Source organism: Pipistrellus hanaki (assembly GCF_964339955.1).
Source record: "Pipistrellus hanaki genome assembly, chromosome: 17".
Taxonomy (NCBI): domain Eukaryota; kingdom Metazoa; phylum Chordata; class Mammalia; order Chiroptera; family Vespertilionidae; genus Pipistrellus; species Pipistrellus hanaki.
Genome location: NC_140519.1, coordinates 10,256,085 through 10,278,261, shown reverse-complemented (window position 1 = coordinate 10,278,261; position 22,177 = coordinate 10,256,085). Strand labels below are relative to the sequence as shown.

The 22,177-nt window shown below is 43.1% G+C and overlaps 1 protein-coding gene across 2 annotated transcripts in view; it reads left to right on the top strand.

Moving 5' to 3' along the window:
• FER1L6 (fer-1 like family member 6) overlaps positions 1 to 22,177 on the top strand; it is a 141,988-nt gene that overhangs the window by 39,002 nt on the left and 80,809 nt on the right. For both annotated transcript variants that reach the window (XM_084864814.1, XM_084864813.1), the window contains exons 2-10: positions 1,684 to 1,763; positions 6,408 to 6,528; positions 9,363 to 9,417; positions 9,512 to 9,643; positions 12,785 to 12,847; positions 17,344 to 17,422; positions 18,615 to 18,771; positions 19,346 to 19,532; positions 20,511 to 20,703. In XM_084864814.1, coding sequence (XP_084720940.1) covers positions 1,691 to 1,763; positions 6,408 to 6,528; positions 9,363 to 9,417; positions 9,512 to 9,643; positions 12,785 to 12,847; positions 17,344 to 17,422; positions 18,615 to 18,771; positions 19,346 to 19,532; positions 20,511 to 20,703 — 1,060 coding nt within the window. In that variant the 5' untranslated portion in view covers positions 1,684 to 1,690. The remainder of the gene's footprint in view (positions 1 to 1,683; positions 1,764 to 6,407; positions 6,529 to 9,362; positions 9,418 to 9,511; positions 9,644 to 12,784; positions 12,848 to 17,343; positions 17,423 to 18,614; positions 18,772 to 19,345; positions 19,533 to 20,510; positions 20,704 to 22,177) is intronic.

The window sequence follows — 22,177 nt, the reverse complement described above, 5'->3', positions numbered from 1 at the left end:
TATTCCAAAAGGAACCATGTGTGTCCCTGGTAGATACTGGCACTTACTAGAAGCAACTTCCTGTTTGAGGATGGAAGAAACTCAGCCCTTTCAAGCAGCCTGCGGAGGCCATTGGCCAAGTTCCCAGAACATCAGATGCTGCCTCTGTGAAGTGATGACGGTAGTGAGCCCTCAGGGACCACAGTGGCAATTCAGGGTTTGGAAGGTGCTGGCCTGGGCCCTCTGCCTGGTAACTTCTATTTGAAAACAGGATAACAAGAACTACTATTGGAAGTTTCCTTTAGGAAATTTCAGACAAAGGGATTCCCCTGTTGATTCTCAGGAGACTTAGATTACTGTTCTTTTCACAGGATAATGGCAAATGAAAGGGGGGAATGCTACCTCCAAGAAGGGTGCTCTTTTGTTGTTAGCTTGCTTGTTTTTTCTTTTTTAAAATATTTTTTTTTATTGATTTCAGAGAGGAAGGGAGAAGGAGAGAGAGATAGAAACATCAATGATGAGAGAGAATCATTAATTGGCTGCCTCCTGCATGCCCCTGACTGGGGATCGAGCCCGCAACCGCAGCATGTGCCCTGACCAGGAGTTGAACCATGACATCCTGGTTCATAGGTTGGTGTTCAACCACTGAGCCATGCCAGTTCACCTGTGGGTATTTATTTATTATTATTTTATTTTATTTTATTTTTTTTTTTGTGTGTGTGTGTGTGTGTTTTAGCACTTTTCATATACCAAGCACTGTACTAGGTGCTTTGCTTACTTTGCCTCATTTTCTTTTCACAACAATCCTTTTAAGTAGGAACTTTACTATTATCTCCTTGTACCAATGGGGAAACTGAGGTTCAGAGAGACATCTATTTATGTCTTGGTGGTTCCAGGACCCATTCCAGAGAAGGTCAGGATGCTCCTATTGTCTGATAGACAGCGGACTGGGCCTTTCCCAGGGATGAGGCCCCCAAATGGCTTCCCCTTCAGTGCTGGCAGTAATAATAGTAACCGTAGCTGACATTTAGGTCACATACCATGTGTCAGCTTAGCTGTGTACTTGCAGTGTGACCTCAGTGAGTTCCAGGACCTCTTGACCTTGGAAATGGTCTGAGAACCTGGCTCTGAAGGATGTTCATGCTGCTCAGAGGAGCCAGCAGGCTCAAGGCCAACCACAGGTTAGAGTCTGGGCTAAGGCAAACCTGGATTCCAGAGGTAGCTCTGATGCTTAGGAGCTGTGTGTCCTTAGAAACATTACCTACCCTCTCTGGGCCTTGGCTCCTCATCTGTTAGATGTGTGGGAGAGGGCTGCTGTATTGACATCACTGTTAAATGATGTCATTTATTTTGCATGGGTGACACGGTTGATTGAGAATTGGAAAAATGCCAGCTAATGCTATTAGTATTAGAATTAGGCCTCATTTAAGTGGGATTGTAGGTGCACTTCACAATTTCTTTTTTATTTTATTTTATTATTTCTGTTTAGATGGGGTTTTCGTGTTTTTTTGCATAAATAGAGCTGTCTGGATCCCTAGTTGGGTCATCCTGACACTTGTCTTTTGATCCTCATTCTGGATGGAGGGGGCAGCTGGCCGGCTTTTGGGAGAAGTCATTGTATGCATATGTGTTTATTTTCTCCTAACATATCTGAATGACTCAACGTTACAATGATTGTGTTGAAGTTTTTCTTCTCCTTTTCAGAAAGGGGATGTTTGGGTTGCTGAAGAAGAAGAAGAATAAAGCAGAGAAGGGGTTAATCCTAGCCAACAAGGCTGCCCAAGGTGAGGCTCTGGTTGGGGGGAGCTGACTGCTACTTTAGGGTCTGGGGGCCTCACAGAATGGACTCCTCCATGGCTGAGAATGGGGTTCATGCTCCATAGGAGTGAGGCAGGACATGCTGCCTGCTGGGTCTTTGAACCCTGCTGATCTCAGGTGCGGGCCCAGTGCCTTCCACCCCAGGATGGTTGGTCGCCTGGTCATTGGACCAAATGGGCAGGTGGACACTGCTGGGCTGGGGAAGGAGAGCCACAAAGAAGCAGCTGGACTCAAGCCCCTGCTTCTGTTCCCATTTGTTCTGTGGCCCAGAATAAGCCACTCAGCAGCCCTGAGTCCTGGTTTCTTCCTTTGTCAAGCAGACATGGCGTGGGTTTCTGGGTTGACCTCACATGGCCATATGGGGAATCAAGTGAGATTGAAAATGAGAGCAAGCACAGCAGCTGCTATGAGGGAGGCTCTGACTGTATTGTCTCACTTAACCCCTCCATCATCTTACCAGTAGGTGTTTTTGCCCTAGTTTTACAAAGGCGTTTACAGAGATGCAGAAAGAGTGAAGTGTAGGGAAGGCCAGATGCAGGAATTTGCAAGGCCCAGTGAAAAACAAAATGCAAAGCCAGTATTAATAAATGATTAAGAATTTCAAAATGGTAACAGCAGAGCATTAAGCCAACTTCGAGGAAGTCCTTTTGATCACAGACCCATGGCACGGGCTCTCCATGGCAGGCATGGAGCCAGGAAGCAGTCAAGTTGGGAGGTAAACTCAGGTTTTCTGGCCTTCTGCCCTTACAATAGGCAACTTCCTTCTCCTCAAGAGCAAAACCCAAGTTACAGGGTGAACTTTGCCAGCAGAGGCCAGGCTGGCATCACTTGACATTCCTGTTTATTGAATCAAATAGGAACACTGGCTCCATTAGACAGGTCTGGGGTGGTCTCCTGGAGACTTCTGACAGCAGCCAGTTCAAGGCCAGCTTTGTGGGCCATTTCTAAACTCCTGTCATTGCCTTGGGGCCTCCTTCACCCTTTACTGCCATCCACAGCAGGTGTTCTGTAGCCCTTTCCACCTAACTCTGCTCCTTGCCTCAGGTAGAACCTAATCTTACAATAAAATAACATGAAAATTAGTCACACTAAAAGTGTTGGTAATAATGAGTCCAAGTCATCTGGGACGAGATAGGAGAGGCATTACATTGGAAGTGGGGACAAGGCTTAAAGCTTCATAGAAGTACATGCCTATTTAGTTGAATTATAGGTGCCAGGGAATGGGTAGAAAAGGCTTGGGGTCTTTCCTGGTGTCCTTGAAATTATGACACTGTGGTAGGTTCTGCAGACACATGCTTGAATAAGGCACAAGGACCTTATTAAAAATGATAATTTATTAAAAATTCATTTTTATTGATTTCAGAGGGGAAGGGAATAGGAAGAGATAGAAATATCAATGATGAGAGAGAATCATTGATGGCTGCTCCTTACTGGGGATCGAGCCGTATGTGCCCTTGGCCGGAATGCACCCTGTGACCCTTCAGTCTGCAGTCCCCCTACCTGCTGAGCCAAACTGGCTAGGGCAGAAAAATAATACTTATGACACATTAATTAGATCCTGATTCTTTCTACTTTTGACATACATCATTCATATTCATTTTACAACAGAGATGCAGAGAGGGTGAGTGGCTTGCCCAAAGTCACACAGCCAATAAGTTTGAAGAAGTTGGCTCCTGAACCTAGGTCACTCTCACACCAGAGCCTGGGCTCTCTTACCCCTTGAGTGCCCTCCAGTTAGGAGCCCTCACTGCTCAGGGGAGGAAGGAACAAGCTGGGAGAGATTTGGGGCAGTCGACCATAGGCGTTCCGAAGGAGCTGGCTCATTCTAATTAGAGTCTTCAGCCCACAAAGCAAACAGGGCAGAGAGAATCAGGCCCCTCCTAGAAAGTACATAGCACCCGTCCTGCTGGCCAGGGGCCACCCTGTAGGAGATGGCAAAACAAAGTCCAGAGAACTGAGCACACATTGGACTTTCCTGGGAAGTTGGGACTTTTCTGGGTGAAATGTCTCGAGATTCTTCAAGTCTGTGCTCTTATATCTGCATATTTGGAGGCATACTAGGCCATGCCTTTATTTTCTGAAATTCCAGTTACCTTAACTCCTCCATTAATTAGTTACCCAACTAAGAGGTATTAGGTACCTTTCAGGATCGTCCATTCATTCAGCTACTCAGCAGATAGCAATGGAAGGCCTGCCGAGAGTTGAGCTGTGTTGGGTCTGGGTGGGTAATGGTCTAGAAGAGGGACAGCTCTATGTAAGACTCTTCAAGTTGCCTCTCCAGATCTGTTCTGCACCTTTTTCTGGGACCTGTTCTCTATCCCAGGAGGCTAACCTCTATGATTGCATGACCCAGGTTCCTTCGCCAGTGGGGTGTCCCAGCAGGAGATCTGAGAGTAGGGAGAGAGTGAGGTCAGGATCAGTGTCCCTCAACTGAAGGATGGTTGCTGCTCCTTGTAGGGAAGCTTGACTGCATCTGACTTCTCTTTCTACATCCTGGTGTCTGTGCTCTCTCCCCCCTCATTGCTGGGGCCTCTGAGTGCTAACAGCTTGGCTGCTGTGAGCCCCAGAGAGCTGTACAACCCTTGTGGCTTTCTCACACCCACACCGTTATATAAAAAAAAAAAAGTCCTCAAATGGTCTCGTTCTGGATGGGCCATCTGTTACCTTTCGGGCGCTAATGAGGTAACTGCATTAGAAGTTGAGAAAAGTAGCATCAAGATGATGCGTGCTGAAACAGAGACTATGGGGAATCTGTTCCAGCGCCCTCAGAGAGGGTTCTCTGTGGTGATAATATTTAATCTGAAACTTCAAGGAAGAGAAGGAACCCAACAAGGGGTGGGCAGGAAGAGGAGGGTGTCTGTGAAAATAAATTCCATGGGGGAGAGAGCTTGTTAGCGGAGAAGGAACTGAAACAGGCCTGTGTGACTAGAAAGCAGTGATGGCAGGGACAGAGGGACCGGTGGCCCAGGAGGAGATGGGAGCCAGACAGAGCAGAGCATCAGAGCCATAGGTGGACATCAGCTTTATTCTAAGGACAATGGAAAACCACAGAGGGGATTTAAGAAGAGAAGCAACACGAGGTGGATTTTTTTAGATGGTCACTCTGGATGGTCCATGGTGAGTAGATTGGAGAAAACAGAGTAGTCACTCAATGAATGAATGAATGCATGCATACAAGCTCTAGAAGACGCTGACTACCTTTCTCCCTCTGGGTCTGTGTCACCCTCCAGCATGCAGTGTAGAGGGAGGGGGTCCACATTTTGTTACCCTTCCAACCTTGGCATCTAACCTAGCACAGTTTCTGGCGTAAGTGAGGTACCTAAGCATGGTCACTGGAAACTTGAATTGATAACATTTGGTCCCCATCCCTGAGGCCTTGTAGCTAAGTAGGGAGAAAGGCTTAATTGCTCCTGCTGCCACGGGAGCGCAGGCAGATGCTGCTGTTCTTTCTGTGTCAGCAGGCTGGCTTGTCGTTTGTTTCCACAGTGAGAAGAGAGTCAAAGGTGACTGCATTCATTCAGGCATCCTTTCTGTAACTACTGAACACCACCACGGCTTATTATGTCTATGAGCTCCTCTGACAGGGAACCCATTTGGCCATCAGTTATTTGATTTGGCACCCTTTTCCTTGGTTGCTGATTAAAATCAGAGAACCAAAATACATGAAAACTGGAAAATGCTCAGAGACGATTAAGCTGACAAGTTTGCCAGCTTAATTGGGTCTCATGGAGTCCAAGGTTCTGAGAAACAGCTTCAGAGGTGCCTGAAGAGGGGGTGGTGAGGTCCCTCGGGATGTTCCCTGCCCGGAATTTCACCCAATGGCACATAGTACTGCTTATTTTAAATGGACTTGTGTTATGTTTTTTAAGTGTTATATAAAATTACACTTATGAAAGAATTATGTTACTTTTAAAAGCTTTAAAAACACTTTTCTTATTTATTCCTTTCATTTTATAGGCAAGGAGGGGGAAATGCCATGAACTGAGTGACTTACTCAACTTAAAATCCACACGGTGAACACTCACCAAGCACCGGGAAGATACTGTGCTAAGAGCTATCTATACCTAATTCAGTTTTCCCAACAGCCCTGTGGGGTAGCTAACGCTAGCATTGCCTTGCTTTACAGATGAGGAAAACAGGGCTGAAAGATGTTAAGTAACTTCCCCCAAATCTTGGAGCTAAGATTTGAACCCAAACCTTTTGGAGTTAGGTCTTTGGACCACACCATGTCAGAGCCTCTTTGTGTAAGAGAGTGTTCCATCTACTCTTAGTTTTTGCTGAAAACCTGGTTGAGAAGTGGTTCTCAAGATTTGCTACCCAATAGAATGACCTGGGAAATTAAAAACAAACTGACATCCCAGAAAAATTAAATTAGAATCCTTCCAGTGAGGGAGGAGGTGTTTTAAAGACTCTGTTTGGTATCTATTCGTGAAAATAACCTTAACACATGTTATTTGTTCCATATGGCTGCTGTAACAAATATCACATTCTCGTGCTGTGTCTAAAGGTTTCCTTGTAGCTCTGTGGCATGACACTGGACACAGAATGGAGGCTCAGATCACTACTACATGTCTATTTAACAGGATTTTCTTCCTTTTCTGCTCCTGTAGATGGTCAAGGTGAAGCAGAAGCACCACAGGATGGCCCTTCTCCCCAGGAAGGACTGAGAGGAGATTTGATTTTTGATGATGCGTCCATCACTCCTGTCCCCTCAGCTCCTCCAAAGAGAAGGTACAGTGTTGATGTGGGCAGTAAGCACACATTTGGGAGCACATCCCTTGTGCCAAGTACCCCTGCAGGCTCGAGGGGACAGAGAATAGCACCCAGTCACTGCCTGCAAGGAGCCAAAGGCCTAAGGAAGACCGAGTGCCATGTCCTCATGTCCAGCTTTCTCTGTGGCCTCTTGATCCCCGACAACCTTCAGTAGGCCAGGGTCCTGACTCAGGTCCCAGTCTTAAATCCTCTGAGTTAAGGTCCTCATGTCCCTTACAGTTCAGAAAGGACTGCAGCAACAGGAGACAGATTTAGGAGCTGTCCTTCACCTGTTTTTTAAGTCAACACCCTAGATGTCTTAGCTTCGTGTCTATCCCAAATGAAAAGGTGGTTCTTATGCAACCCAGCAAAAAAAAGTCAGAACAAACTGGCTTTCTGCATGAGATTTGTGGTATCAGTCAGCTATTGATGCTTCCAAATAACCCCTAACTTCAGTGGTTTAATATAATCAACATTCATGATTATTCATGAGTCTACAAACTAGTTAGGAAGTTTTATTGGTGGCAGATGGTCTCAGATACATCACTTATGTACCTATGGCCATTTGTCAGCTCTGCTGATTTTAGTCTGAGTGATGGCTGGTGGCAGGCTGGTCCAGTTTGCTTCAGCGAGGACCAGTGGGCTCTCCATGTGGTGTCAGATTCTCCAACAGGCCAGTCTGAGCTTGTTGCAATGGGGCTGATGGCAGAAAGTGGAAGTATACAGGTCTCTCGAGGGCTAGTTATAGAATGGGCAAGTCATTTCTGCTGCATTATATTGGCCAATGCAAGTCACAAGAGCAGATCACAGCAGAGGATACTGTTTTAGGACAAAGAGCATGGATATAAGGAAGCCAATAATTGGAACTATCAGTGCTTTTAGTGTACCATGTTTGTTTATGTCACTTGTTTACTCGTGGCAATTCTTCATGCCATCCCATCTTTTTTTCTCAAAGAAGATTAGTGCAGATCCTGAGTTGTTATTACAAGGCTGTGGTAGGAAGGCAGTGTATGTATGTAGGGGCAGAGGTGGGTGACCAATTGAGAAGGGAGAAGGTGCTATCTCAGAGGTTGACCTTTAACAGAAGACATGAAATTTGTATGAACATACTGCAATAGCTCCTTGCCCCTACACTGCACCATGACAGCCACCCCCAAGCCCTGAATAGGGGAAATGTCAATTATTTTTAAGTATCTTTTATCTTGCCATTATTTCACCAGAATAATAGCACTGAATGGAGGAAGGCAGGGAAAAAAAGTAAGGAGTAGAGACTTTTCACCTTGGTCAGAACATTCTCCATCAGTTGAAATTCTACCCACCAACTAATGCTCAGTTCAGATCTAGCATCTGTGGTGAAGTCTTTGTTGCTTATCCAGCTCGCAGGAATTTCTCTTTTTTGAACTCCTATGGCATTTTTTTTTTTAATATGGCACATTTTACATCTACTCCTTCTCTTTAAACGCTTTGGTCCTCTCTTGAATAGATTGCTTTGCAAGGGTCAAGATGATAGATGGTTAATTCATCTTAGTTTTTCCTCTAATTGAGGAAATCACAAAGCTTTCATGTAGTAAACAATTGATATAAATTTGCCATTTTATTAATGAACACCTATCTTTTGATATTTACATGCATTATCTCCTTTACCCCTATGTGGTAGAAATTATAATTTTCACTTTCCAATGAGGAAATTAAGGCTAACATCACAAAATTGGGGAGAACAATTACTCTATATCATGTCAGTTTGACTCCAAAGCCTTGATATTTTTTGTTAGTTTACTCTGCTCTCTACTGGACTCAATTATCTGAAGAAATGGAATGAGCTGAAGCCAGTTTGGCTCAGTGGTAGAGCGTCGGTCTGCGGACTGAAAGGTCCCAGATTTGATTCCGGTTGCGGGCACATCCCCAGTAGGGGGTGTGCAAGAGGCAGCTGGCCGATGTTTCTCTCTCATAGACATTTCTAGCTCTCTCTCTCTCTCTCCCTTCCTCTCTGTTAAAAATCAATAAAATATATTTAAAAAAAAAAAAGAAATGGAATGAAGTCGAGATGCATGATGGTATTGTTAGAAGGCAAGAGAATACATTTAAAAGGAACTCAGGCACAGTTCATTTCCTGCCTGTTGCTGCTTCTGTGACTATGGGAATTCTTCATCTCTTTCTACTATTATCCAATTTCTAAATCCAGGTGAGACACATCTGTTTTCAATTACTTATGACAGTGCAAATAAAGGAAATTGTCTGGAATGTGAAATTTCACTGAGATAGACTCTTGGCTGTTCTTTCCAACTTCTCTTTTACAAATGCTTTCAATCTCAAAATTCAGAATGGTTATATCTAACAGATATAATCACAAAACTCAGAATGGTTATATCTAGTGGAAATGGCAAAGTGGTCCTGTGGAAGGCATCTGACAGGACACAAGGGACATCCTTATTGAGCCACTGACTTGCTGAGGAAATCAGTTTTTCATTCTGTGAAATAAAAAATAAATAATACTGATAATCATACTAACAATAAGAATTGACATTTATTCTCACCAAGTCCTGGATCAAACATTTACATACATTTTATCATTAAATTGTAGCCATCATCTCATGTGGTAAGCGCTATTATTAGCTCCACTTTTAGGATGGGGAAACTGAGTCATAGAGAGATTGTCACTTGTCCATTTATACTTATCTCCCCCCTGAGATGTATAGAGAATATGTGATATGACATAAAAGCACTTAGAAACATGTAGGGAAATATTACGTGGCTTATGGATCTCAAGTATGTTCTTATTGATGAAATGTATATGTTTAACTTTCTTTTAACAGATCAAAACTGTTGACTAAGATCCATGATGGGGAAGTCAGATCCCAAAGTTATCAAGTAAGTGATTGACTCTTCCTACCAGCGTCCCCAGTTCTTCTTGTGTGAGTGAAGAGCCTGGTCCAGAGTGCGGACACGCTGCTTTGTGTTGCAGATTGCCATAACCATCACTGAGGCCCGCCAACTGGTGGGTGAAAACATTGACCCAGTTGTGATCATTGAGGTCGGGGATGAGAAGAAGCAAAGCACAGTGAAGGAAGGAACCAACAGCCCATTTTACAATGAAGTAAGTCATGGGGGTTCCCAATACCCTCTCCATCAACACTCTCTCCACTGCCACTCTCTAGTTTTCTTGAGCCAAATAGAAAGCCTGTGCCCTCACCACTGCTTTCCATCACTCATCTAAGCCCATGGCAAACTCTCCGAGCCTCCTTAACAAACAGTCCATAAAGTTAAACAAAATGATAATGGAAAGGATAAGAAACTCCCACTCATTTAAAATACATTACTATATTTTTAGTAAGACCCATTTTCTTATTCCTTATAAGCTCATCTTCATCCATTATAAGCTCTGGGTTTATATTAAAAATGTGTTGGATGTTGGTTACTGAGAAGATACACATTGTTTTGCATAGCAGAGATATTGGAAACTTAATTATTCCTTTTGAAACAGGCATGCTGCCTTGGAAAGTAAAATAGTCGTATTTTCCTAAGCAATGTAAAAATTGTAAAGGAATAAGTCAAAGAGAGACATGAAACTTATAAATATTAAACATTCTCTTTTGAAAGGAGAAAGATTAGACAGTAAAATAAAATGGTGAAAGATACAAAGAGTATAAAGTGCTGTTTGATGAAAAATAAGTGTCCCGATGATTTCTGGTCCTTAACCCCTTAGTCTCCTCCCTGGAGGCAGCCATTCTCACCAGGCGTTTGTATACCATTTTAGATATATTTTAGGCAAGCACTAAGAATACAAATAAGTATTGTCAACAAATGGTAGCATTCTATACACGCTGTTCTGGTCCTTGCTCTTTCAACCAATGTGTCTTGGAGATGAGCCCAAATCAGGATGTACAGTTCAGTCTCATTTTCTGCCCATTGCTGTACATCGATACACTGTAATTTACTAAACCAGTCAATTTCTCATTGATGGATATTACAGTTTCTTTCTTATTATAACATTTACATGGCATGACTGGGGCAAAAATTATATGCAATTAAGAAATTTTAAAATAACTTTATTGGGATGACATTGGTGAACATGAATAGCATTTAAAATTTTGATACCTCCAAATTTCCCTCCCAAGTCGTAACCATTTATACTCCAATAGTGTTTGATGGTAATTGTTTTCCCTTAGAAACCATGAATTATCAAAAAATTCAGTAAACTCTTAATTATTTTCCGGATGGGAGTGGTAATTGAAAAGGAAGGCAGGAGAGCATGGATAATGAAATGCATAGAAAATACCCAAATCCCATTAGAGCTATTAACTCGTTTCCTCTTTATCACTCCTGCCTCTGAGCCTTTTATCATGAGTAGAAGTGGCAGCCGTCTCCCTTCTGGTCCTTTCCCTGCCTCCATAACATCTTTGGCATGGTTGTGATATGCAATAATGTGCTTGGAAATGCTTTGATGCAAAGCTCTGTAAATTTGTTAATGATTATAATTAGTATCTGCTTTATGCATACAAGTCCTAGGTCTAAATGACATTAACTTAGGCCCAAGTAATCATGGAAAAACCTAGAAGTTGAAGTAAAAATCTTTGTTACAGTTAAACTGAAAACATTTGTTACAGCGTTTGACCCTAGTTGTCAAGTTCAACATTCATCAGATGTTGAAGGAGCTGGTTAGTAGGGGCTGGGGAGTATTTCCCAGCTAGAAATGTGTGTGGGTTCAGCAGTGTGGGAACCTGTGTGAGGCAGTTGGGTCTGAAATGTGAGATTCAGCAGAAGGCAATAAACACTGGAACTAATTTATTGGTCCAAAGAAACCTACAGCATCTCATATATCAGAGAATGAAGACTGGCATGTAAGTGAATTTTGCACATAAAAGAAATTCTGAACATGAAACTTTTAAAACATTTGAAAAAAAAAAATATATATATATATATATATATTATATATATATATATGAAAAACTTACTGAAATGTTACACATTTTTCTATTTTCTTAAACAGAAGGCACTGGACATGCTATAATCTTTCATTGATACCTAAAGACTGACATTTTGAAGATCTCATTATAATACATGATTACATCTTTCAGTTCCACATTTTGGTTTTTCTCTTTGCCCATTAAAAACAGGCTGTTAAGAGGTTACATCTCTCTTTCCTACTGCTTTTCCTACTGCTGTCATGTTCATCTCTAATATCCTTTGGTCATTTCTCCATCCTGCAGCTCAAAAAAAAAAAAAAAAAAAAAAAAAAAGAAAAGAAAAGAAAAGAAAAAAGAAAGAAAGAAAAATTCACAAAACGACTTCCTCTACAATCCACACGCAAAAAAAAAAAAATCAAAACAAAATAACAACAACAACAAAAACACACACACAAAAAAAACCCAAAAAACCAAACACCACCACTCCAGTTTTTTGCACCTTAGAATAATACAACCCCACATTTGGAAGATACTCACTGAAGTTTAGATGATGAAATGTCTAGTCCTTGAGCCCCTTGTGTGATAATTCCAGGAGAACACAAGTTTGGTCCCAGGCCCACTAAGAACTAGCTATATGACCTAAGCATGTTTCTCTCTTTTTTAAAATATTTTTTATTATTTTATTTCTTTAATCACAGTTGACATTCAAAATTATATTATATTAGTTTCAGGTGTACAGCAAAGTGGTTAGACATTTGTATAATTTACAAAGTGATTCCCCACAATAAGTCTAGTACTCACCTGACACCATACATAGTTATTACAATATTATTGACTATATTCCACACTGAGATACTCTTTTCACCCATCATTCTAGATAGGTAAAAATAAATAAAAGATTTGACAATATAAAGGCCTGGCATAGGTGTGGAGAAATGGCTATTTTTATATGCTGCCAGTGAGAATGTAAAATATTTGAGCTCCCTCAGAAAGAAACTTCATACTGAATATGAAATATTTACGTGCATATAAAATAAACCATGATCCAACAATCCCACTTCTCATGCCCATTTTAGAGGAAAATTCACATTTATCCTGTGCAAAGATGTGGTTGGTGGCATTCTTTATTTTTTTTTACTTGAAAAAAAGTTGAAAACAAGTTAAATGACCTTCCAAAGGGTATGGCCAATCAATTGATGATATATACATTCATGCCATTGAGGCCCATGCAGCAACTGGTTAGAACAATACAGATGTAAGTCTACTCCAGGGGCAGGGTTCTTAAATGCAAGGCTGGAATTTAAAGTCAAAATTAATTTTATTTTTTATAGTACTTTGTCTTCGACTTCATTGGGCCTCAAGTGCACCTTTTCGACAAGATCATCAAAATCTCGGTAAGTCTATCACTGGTGGTGGGAGTGGGAGGGAGCAGGAGAGATTCTAGGCATCAGGAGTTCTCTAGGGCAGCACAGCCTGCCTAGAAGAGGATAGACTCAGGAGGGTGAGTATGAGCTGGTGAGTTTGAAACCAACAGGATAGAACTTGCAATAACCAGAATGGAAAAGTTATGGAAGGAACACCTTTTCTAGGAAATCTGTGCTTGTTGGGAGCAAGTTGTAATCTACCAAGCTAGCATTCATTGAATTGTGTAGAGTACTAATGTGGGAATGTGGAAAATATGCTTCAAATGACAGTGGATTGCCATATTTGAATTGGTTTCTTTCTTTTTATGAAGCAAATGTTAGTGCTTCTCTCTTGGAGTATTGTGGTCATCTTGTGGATTAATCACATCCCGTCCCCTCCTAGTTAGTAGTGAACAGAGAAATAGAATCAGGAAGGAACCAAAGGTATCAGTAATGCTGGACTAGAGGATGTGATTTGGAGTAAGTGGTTGCCACTTGGCTTCTTAATAGTTAGTTTCTGTTGAGTGTAGATCTCCAGATCTACCCGTGGGGGATTGGGTCTGCTGCATAGACCCTTCCTAAGCCCTAGCAGGTGAATTTTTACCTCCGCAGATGTAGTCTGAAGAGTAGAGACAGTTTTCTGGTCCAGCCAGGTGTCTTACCCAGGTTGGCCCACCACCTGGAGGTCAGGAATGGGAAGGGGAAGTGCTGTGTTGAAGCTGTACTAGTCCACATGAGAGAATACAAACAAGATCATTACCAGCTTCATACCACTGTAAAAGGACAGAGACCATTGCACCACACTTGCATCTATCTCACCAGTTTGAGAAATTGTTACTTCTCCCATGCAGAGGGTAGTAAGGATGTTCATGTTTGAAAGTGATAGGGTGAGGGGTTGCAGGGAACATATTCTTTTCCAAATTGTTCTCAAGGACAGAATTCCTATTTTATATGCCAACATAAAATGTGTGGAGAATGAGGAAATGGTTTCCTAAGAATGATACCAACTCTAATAAGCATGGTGAAGATGTCAAACTTGTCTTGAAGACTTCCTTGCCTGTCTTTATCATTCGCTCATCTTTATTTTAATATTATGTTACACACACACACACAACCTAATAAAAGAGCAATATGCAAATTAACGGTCACTTGCTATACCCACAAGCCACGCCCACCAGCCAATCAGGAGCAAGTATGCAAATTAATCCCAACCAAGATGGCTGCGGCCACAGAGCAAACAGGAGGGAGGCTTGGGTTTCCCTGGCGATTAAGGAAGTCAAGCTTTCCACATACCCTGGCAGGCTCAGCCCTCCACTCAAAGGTGCAAAGTTTCAATTATAGAAGATAAATAAATTCCAACAGAAATGGCAGCAGCCACAGAGCTCCAGAGAGCAGGAGGCTAGGGTTGCCCCCGGCAATGGAGGAAGCCAAGTTTCTGCAGCCCGGGCCCGCCATGGTTTCCACTCAATGCTACAAAGTTTCAATTATAGAAGATAAATAAATTCCAATAGAAATGGCTGCAGCCACAGAGCAGCAGGAGGCTTGGCTCCAGGCTACAAAGTTTCAATTATAGAAGATAAATAAACCCCAGATACCAGGGTCTCCGCTTGAATCGCCGGGTGTGTGTGTGTGTGTGTGTGTGGCCAGCCTGAAAACCACCACAGGCCTCTCACCCAGGATACCCCATGCCCCAAGGGAACCTTCACCCTGATCCAGGACACCATTCAGGGCAAACCATCTGGCCCCCACCCATGCACCAGTCCTCTATCCTAGTTAATAAAAAAGTAATATGAAGATTGACCATCACTCCAACACATAAGATGGCTGCCCCCATGTGGACACAAGATGGCCACCACAAGATGACCAGCAGGGGAGGGAAGTTGAGAGGGACCAGGCCTACAAGGGAGGGCAATTGGGAGTGACCAGGCCTGCAGGGAAGGAAAGTTGGGGTGTGACCCAGGCCTGCAGGGGAGGGCAGTTAGGGGCAAACAGGCTGGCAGGGGAGCAGTTAGGCATCAATCAGGCTGACAGGGGAGTGGTTAGGGTGTGATCAGGCTGGCAGGCAGAAGCAGTTAGGGGCAATCAGGAAGGAAGGCAGGTGGGTGAGCAGTTGGGAGCCAGCAGTCTTAGATTGTGAGAGGGATGTCCGACTGCTCATTTAGGCCTGATCCTACCTGAGATGGTGCACTGGGCCTCTAGTGTTATATATCAGTCCTGCATGAGGCTTAGGCAACAGTGAAACCGTGATATTATCTTTCCCAGGGGCACTTGAAGAATGTGACTCTTGAAGAATAAAAAATGATCAAGAGCCAAACATTCTTCATGTTTAAATTCTAGGCATGATGACAAGTGGTGCAGGAGATATTTTGGGACCTGGGACATTGCCCAGGACTTTGTTATATTACATAGCTCAGGCAATGACCTGTTTGGGTGATTCAGGCTTCTAAGGGACTGTCTAGATTGCAGATAAATGGTTAACAGCTAGATTTTTATACTGTATCATAGACAGGAATCATGACTTTCTGTGGGCCAAGTGGATGTTTAGACAGAGGATCAAAGCTGGTATTGCCTATTTCTGGTCCTAACTTGCAAGAAGAGACTGCTTTGGTCTCCCTAAATGGCCCTTTGGGACAGAGACCAGAGATTGTAAAGGGAAAACTTCTCTTGAGGGGAGAGTATTTAATACAAGTTTTCTGCTAGTATATGAACTATAAGTCAGCATGCCCAGAATACATTCAACATAAAAGAAAAAGGAGGGATGCTATAGGCAGATGCTATTGGGATAGACAGCTGTAGCAGAGCCTGGTGACGCCAAAGACCATCTTCCCCTGGTAGGATTCCCAGCACACTGTGTGAGACGCTCCAGAATTGTGGCAGTCTAATGCTTAACCACACCAGTTGCCTGGCACTCACATTAGGTGGATGATTGAGGAGGCCTCCTGTGTTACTTAAAGATCTGCTTGGGGCTTTTGCATCCCATCACCCCACTTGGACCCAGATACCTTTGACCTGAGAATAGCTTGAGTCAGATTTGTGTTCTTGCTCAGGCCTTAGGGAAGCCACATTAGCAACTGTAAGCATGGAAGGGTTGGAATGAGCTTGGCTTATGTGGCCTTAAATAACACCTTTATCAAGCCAAGTTGTCCTTGCTTCCCCTCAGCTCTCTCACATCCTTGCAAAGTTTGGTCAGGGGAGAAAGAGTGAAAAAGGAGATGGGAAAGGCTGTCATGTCTCCATTTCTCGAAGTCAGTTGAGTTTGTTTCTTATTGACCCTCCAAGAGGAGCTGTTTAAAAGCTATAAAAGTCTCCTATTCACCCATCATTCAATCTGTCCTATTCATTAATTCACTCAGTGTTTATTGAACACCCATTATGAACAAGGCCATATGGTGTGTAGAAAAGGGTAGGAGACTGCCCTTGATTCAAGGAACGATAGGATTTTATAATTAGAAGAAAATTCAAAGGTCATTTAATCTAACTTCCCATCAGTGCAGGAATCCTTCTCTACCACCTCCATGACATGAGGTTCTTAGACTCTGCTTAATTATATCCAGTGATGGGGTGATCACTACTTCTAGGAAAGCCCATTCCATTGCTAAAAACCATCCTTATGGTGAGTTGACATCTCTCTTTCTGTAATTTGGGAGCTACACTGGGAAACTACCCTTCTATCTGGAATTATTTCCAAGATCTGAAGACACGAGGTTACCGCTGCCCTTCCTCTTTTCCCTTTTCTGGGTTTAAGGTTAAACTCCTGAATCTTCAGCAGTGTCTCATACAATGTTGTTTCTGAACCGAGGGCCAGCTCTGACACCTTCCTTTAGAACTAAACTCATCTTTATAGCATTGGCATTCAAATGAGCTGCTGCAACCAGCCAGGCACTCTGCTGTCTGCTGGTTAGATGAAATATTAAGGATGGCCATCTGCCTTGTTCTAACTATTGTACATGTCCACAACTTCAAGGCAATATGTGATGAGCTGTCTGAGAAATATGTGAGCAAAGTGTTGTGTGAGTTAGTGGAGAAAGGGAACACTTTCAGCTGTGGGGAATCAGGGAGGAAGCAGCATTTGCTCTAGGTATTGAAGGATGAGTAAAGATTCAACAAGCAGAGATGGATGTTGAAGGGTTGGCTGCACAAAGGTTCATTTTAATATATATATATATATATATATATATATATATATATAGAGAGAGAGAGAGAGAGAGAGAGAGAGAGAGAGAGAGAACACGTTCAGACAGTGAGATTGGTTAAGTGTCCTTTAGTAAAGGATTAGCTGAAAACCTGCTGGGAGGAAGAGGTACTTCTGGATGTCCTTTACAGCCCTGAGTTTTGGTGACAAAATGTCATTGTGCTTCAGAGGATAGTGAAGGCCAGACAAGAGTCAAGGCCTAGAATGCTCTTTGAGGTGTCAGAAATCCATTTCACAGGTTTATGCTAAAAAAGAAATGTAATTCTTCTGGGCTCACCGCTCTGTCACCCCTCAGGTCTTTCATCACAAGCTGATAGGAAGCATCCTGATTGGTGCCTTCAAAGTGGACGTGGGCACTGTATACAACCAGCCTGGTAAGAAAGCCTTGCCTCCTGGTAGCTCTCTTACTTTCTCCAGTTACCCCACCTGGAGGTCAACTCATGTATTCGCTCATCCATTTCACCGTCCATTCAGCAACACTCAACACCAATTATAGACTGTTGAGTAAGATATGGCTCTTTTCCTCAATTTAAGATCTAGTGACAAAATTATCTCATATGTCCATACTTCTGAGCAGCTTTTTCCATTCTCACAGATTCTGTCGCATTTAGTGCTGTGAGACAGCATCAAGAAAAACAGGAAAGGCTGAAGTTAAGATTATGGGCTCTGAAGCCAGATTGATTGGGTTCAAATTCTACTCTGCTCTTTCCTAGTTGTGCATCCTTGGACAAATGACTTGGCCTCTTCGTGTCTCAGTACTTTCTTCATAGGGTTGTTAGATGATTAAGTTAATAAATATACATAAAGTGCTTAGTGTAGACCCAGCACAGAATAATGACTGTGGTATGTCATATAAGGATTTGCTGTAATAATCATTATTATCCCTGATTTAAAAGAAAGTGAAACTTAGAGAAGTTAGATAATTTGTCCAAGGTCAAGAGCTAATAAGTAATAAAACCAACAGTAAACATAGGTCTTCTTAGGAAAGGCGTCTTTTCTTCAACTCTGATTCAGACTCACATGTCCAGAGATCCAGGTCATGTGAGTTTGAATTAGCTCTGCTAATTCCATTAGGATTAGCATCTACTCAGCTCCTTTACCTTCTGCCGTCCTATGGAATGTGCCCTCTGTATTGCCTGATCTAACAGTTTGTTTTTGGATAAGCCAGATGTGTAGGCTTTTGTATGAGATTTTGAAGTTTGGACTTCTAGTGTAGGCCAAACAAAAAAATCCATGAGCCACATTTATGGCCTATGAAATAATATGTGACTTCTATACTCCTTTAATTTCCTCCTACTCCATCAAATCTAGAACTCTGGCTAGGGGATTTCTATCAGGCTGAAAGGCTTCCCGAGTACTTGTGACTGGTTGGAGAAAAAGATGGTGAAGAGGATAGGAAGTAAGGCAGAGGTGGGAAAGGAGGAGAGGAAGGTGGCATGAGACTTGAAAATAGCCCGGATGAAGTAATCCCTCAGTAGAGTGTGGGAAACCTTGGGTGTGGGAGAGAATTGAGTGGGGCTGGGTCCATCTGTGCAGGATGTCTGAGCTGTCAGGACACTTTTACAGGTCATCAGTTCTGTGACAAGTGGGCCCTGCTCACAGACCCTGGTGACATCAGGACTGGTACGAAGGGGTATCTGAAGTGTGACATCAGCGTGATTGGGAAAGGCGACATCTTAAAGACCAACCCGAAAATCTCCGATGCTGAGGAGCAAATAGAAAAGTGAGACGGATTCATCCAGGGCTGGGCAATGGAAATGAAATGTTCCTATTTCCATGTCTCTTTCCCTCCCTCCCTTTCCTTATGGGTCCATGAGAATGGACAAGTTTGTAGCTTGTCCACATGGGATTCTGCTCTATCTGAGGCATCAAGATGTGTCTGACTGAAGGTGTACCTGTGCATGGAAGTCAGTTTCTAGGCCAAGTGGAGCCTGTCTTCCTGTAATAACCCATAATAGACTAGCTATTCCAGAGCTCATCTGATTTATTTGAATTTAGCTGATTTTCCTTTGAAATAATTATAATTTCAACTACTGATTTATAATGTACCTATTGTAAGGTACAGAGTGGGAGACAGTGTTTATTCTATAATTGTAGGACCTAAGTGAGTTTGCATTCACTCTAATTATACTCTTCACTGTCATTAAACTAAGAAGAAAACTCATTTTAGCAATAGATCCTAACCTTTTTAGATTTCTGTCACATATCAGGATCCTTCTTCACGCTTCTAGCTTTCCTCCCTATTCTTTTATGTGAGCACGCTTTTTATTTATTTTATTTTTTTTTCCTCCTCTAAGGAACCTTTTGATCCCTCAAGGGTTTCCATCAGAGAGACCCTGGGCCAGATTCTATGTGAGACTCTACAAAGCAGAGGGGTTGCCCAAAATGAACTCCAGCATCATGGCGAACGTCACCAAAGCATTTGTGGGGGACAGCAAGGACCTTGTGGATCCCTTCGTGGAGGTCTCCTTTGCTGGGCAGATGGTGAGGAGCTGTTATCACCAACAATGACAGGCCTGGGCCAGAGCGCTGATCTTTACCTAGGACGTTTCTAGTCAAATGAAATGAAGTTAAAATCAAAATTAGGAAGTGCCTTGAGAGAAAAGACTTGCCGCAAAGAGGCACTGAGTCACGTGGCAAGAAAGAAGGGGAGGGTTGCTCACTCACTGTCCGTTGGAGATTGTGGAGAGGAGCCATAGGGCATCGTGGTTAGAACCTGGGCAGACAGGCCGCCTTTCTTACCTCTGGCTACGTCTCTGAGCTGTGACCCAGTCCCTGCAGAATTACCAGCCTCCTCCCAATCTGTTCCACAGTCTGCCCAGGTAGTCGTTATCCTGTGGGAATCTGAACATCCCTGTTCCCTGCTGAAGACCCATTGGAAGTACCAGGGCCTGGGCACATGGTTGGAGCTCAGTCCTGGTTGGCTGGGCTTTGAAGCTTCAGTTGACACATATTGCCTCTGCCCTTAACTGTATGTCTACCTGACCCCTCCACTTGGCAGGGTGAACATGGAGTGTTTTTGACTTGGACTGCCTTGGCAGTCAATAGGACATCAACTCCAGTTGATGATGCAGTCCAGACTGGGGAAGTGATCTGCACAGATTCCCACTTTTATAAACCATGAACTGAGGGTCTAGATCTGCTGCATTCCCGGAGGTGCGTGAAACACTGCTGTTCATAGCACAGTGTTGTTTCACCCCCGTCCCAGTATGAGGAGGAGAACTTCCTGAGGGCAGGACCGCAGCTTCACTCACCTTTGCCCCAATGCCTGGCACAATGTCAGGCACTGAGCAGGACATCTGTAATGTTCGCTGGGTGTAACTGATTTTCACGGGTGCTGGGTGGAAGAGGTTCATTGTTTTTAAGAACTCACTCCATATTTCCAGCAGGTTTGATGCGTTTTCGTGGGTAAGTTATGTTTTTTTCTCCCCCATGGCTCCCATCCTCCGGCTTTGTTTTTAGGGGCGAACCACAGTGCAGAAGAATTGTGCCGATCCCGTGTGGCATGAACAAGTGATCTTCAAGGAAATGTTTCCTCCCTTGTGTCGGAGGGTGAAAATCCAGGTGTGGGATGAAGGCAGCATGAACGATGTAGCGCTGGCAACCCATTTCATTGACCTGAAGAAAATCTCCAACGAACAGGAGGGAGATAAAGGTAAAGCCTCACGTGTCTGATGTGGACACTGGGCCTGGAAATGATTGAATTGGAGCCCTCATCTTTTAAGTGAGAGGCTTAGAGTAGGCACTGTGTTAGGCCCTTCCATGTTCTGTGTGGTCTCTGGTTTGGATTGGTTCTGGGCAGAGGATGGAGCCAGACTCTGGGAGCCTGGAGGCCTGGTCACCATCCCAGGTCTTTCATGAGCTTCACTATGTGTCCTCAAGGCAGTCACGCCCTCTCCCTGGGCCTTCGGTTTCTTAATTGAAAAATGAAGTGTTTAGGGTAGATTAGAGGTGGTCCATAGGCCACATCTGGCCTGCCACATATTTTTGCATGGCTCATAAGCTAAAAATGGATTTTCCATGTTTAGATGACCCCCCAAAATGTGCCTCCAACTCACTGACGGAAGCAGGGGAGCAGGAGTAGGGCAGGGAGGCACTGCTAACAGTGCAGTCAGAGGGCCAGGGAGGGACAGAGTCCCAGCTCATCCACTGAGTCAGCTGAACGAGCTTCCATCCAGAATCAAGTTCTTTATGCACAAAACCTAAATCAGTAGGTGATGATTCTCTAGTCTTTCTCTGCACTACAAATCTGCGCTAACTGATGTATATGTTTGTGTGTGTGTTCGCGCTCATGCACATATACACATACATACCGAAGGCTTGGCCATAAGCAGAGGTCAAGATCACAGTTTTGTGCCCTCACAGAGTGACCCTATTGGAAGGTCTCAATAAATATCTGTTACATAACTCCTCATATTGCTGAACAGTTTGCCACAGGATGCTTTATGCAGAAAGCACACTGCCTGTCTACAGATTTCTCAGCAGATGTAAACGGGTTTTTCCCCCAGCTTTGCAGGAACATCTTGATGGTATTTAGGGATATGTAGAACAGTGTTTAGAAAGTAGACATCGGAGCCATAAAATATTTCTATTCTTTTTAAAAAAATATATATTTTTATTGATTTTTACAGAGAGGAAGGGAGAGGGACAGAGAGTTAGAAACATCCATCAGCTGCCTCCTGCACACCTCCTACTGAGGATGTGCCCGCAACCAAGGTACATGCCCTTAACCGGAATTGAACCTGGGACTCTTCATTCCGCAGGCTGATGCTCTATCCACTGAGCCAAACCGGTTTCAGCTCTATTCTTTTTAACACAATACCTCTGTTTCTTAAAATTTACTCAGTGGAAGGACAGAATCTAGTTGATGGGGCTGTAGAGGCAGGGAGAGGAAACATTTAGGCATAAAAGGATAGATTACAATAAAACAAAGGTAATTGCTAAGCACATGATGATGCATATATTTATTAAGAGTAATGGCTAATATTCTTGAGCTCTTCTTAAGTGCCTATGTGAAGCACTTAATAGACATTATCTCTTTTAATCCTGATAGATGAGATAGGGACTATTAGCATCTTCATTTCACAGATGAGGAAACTGAGGTATAGGGAAGTTATCAAACCTGCCTG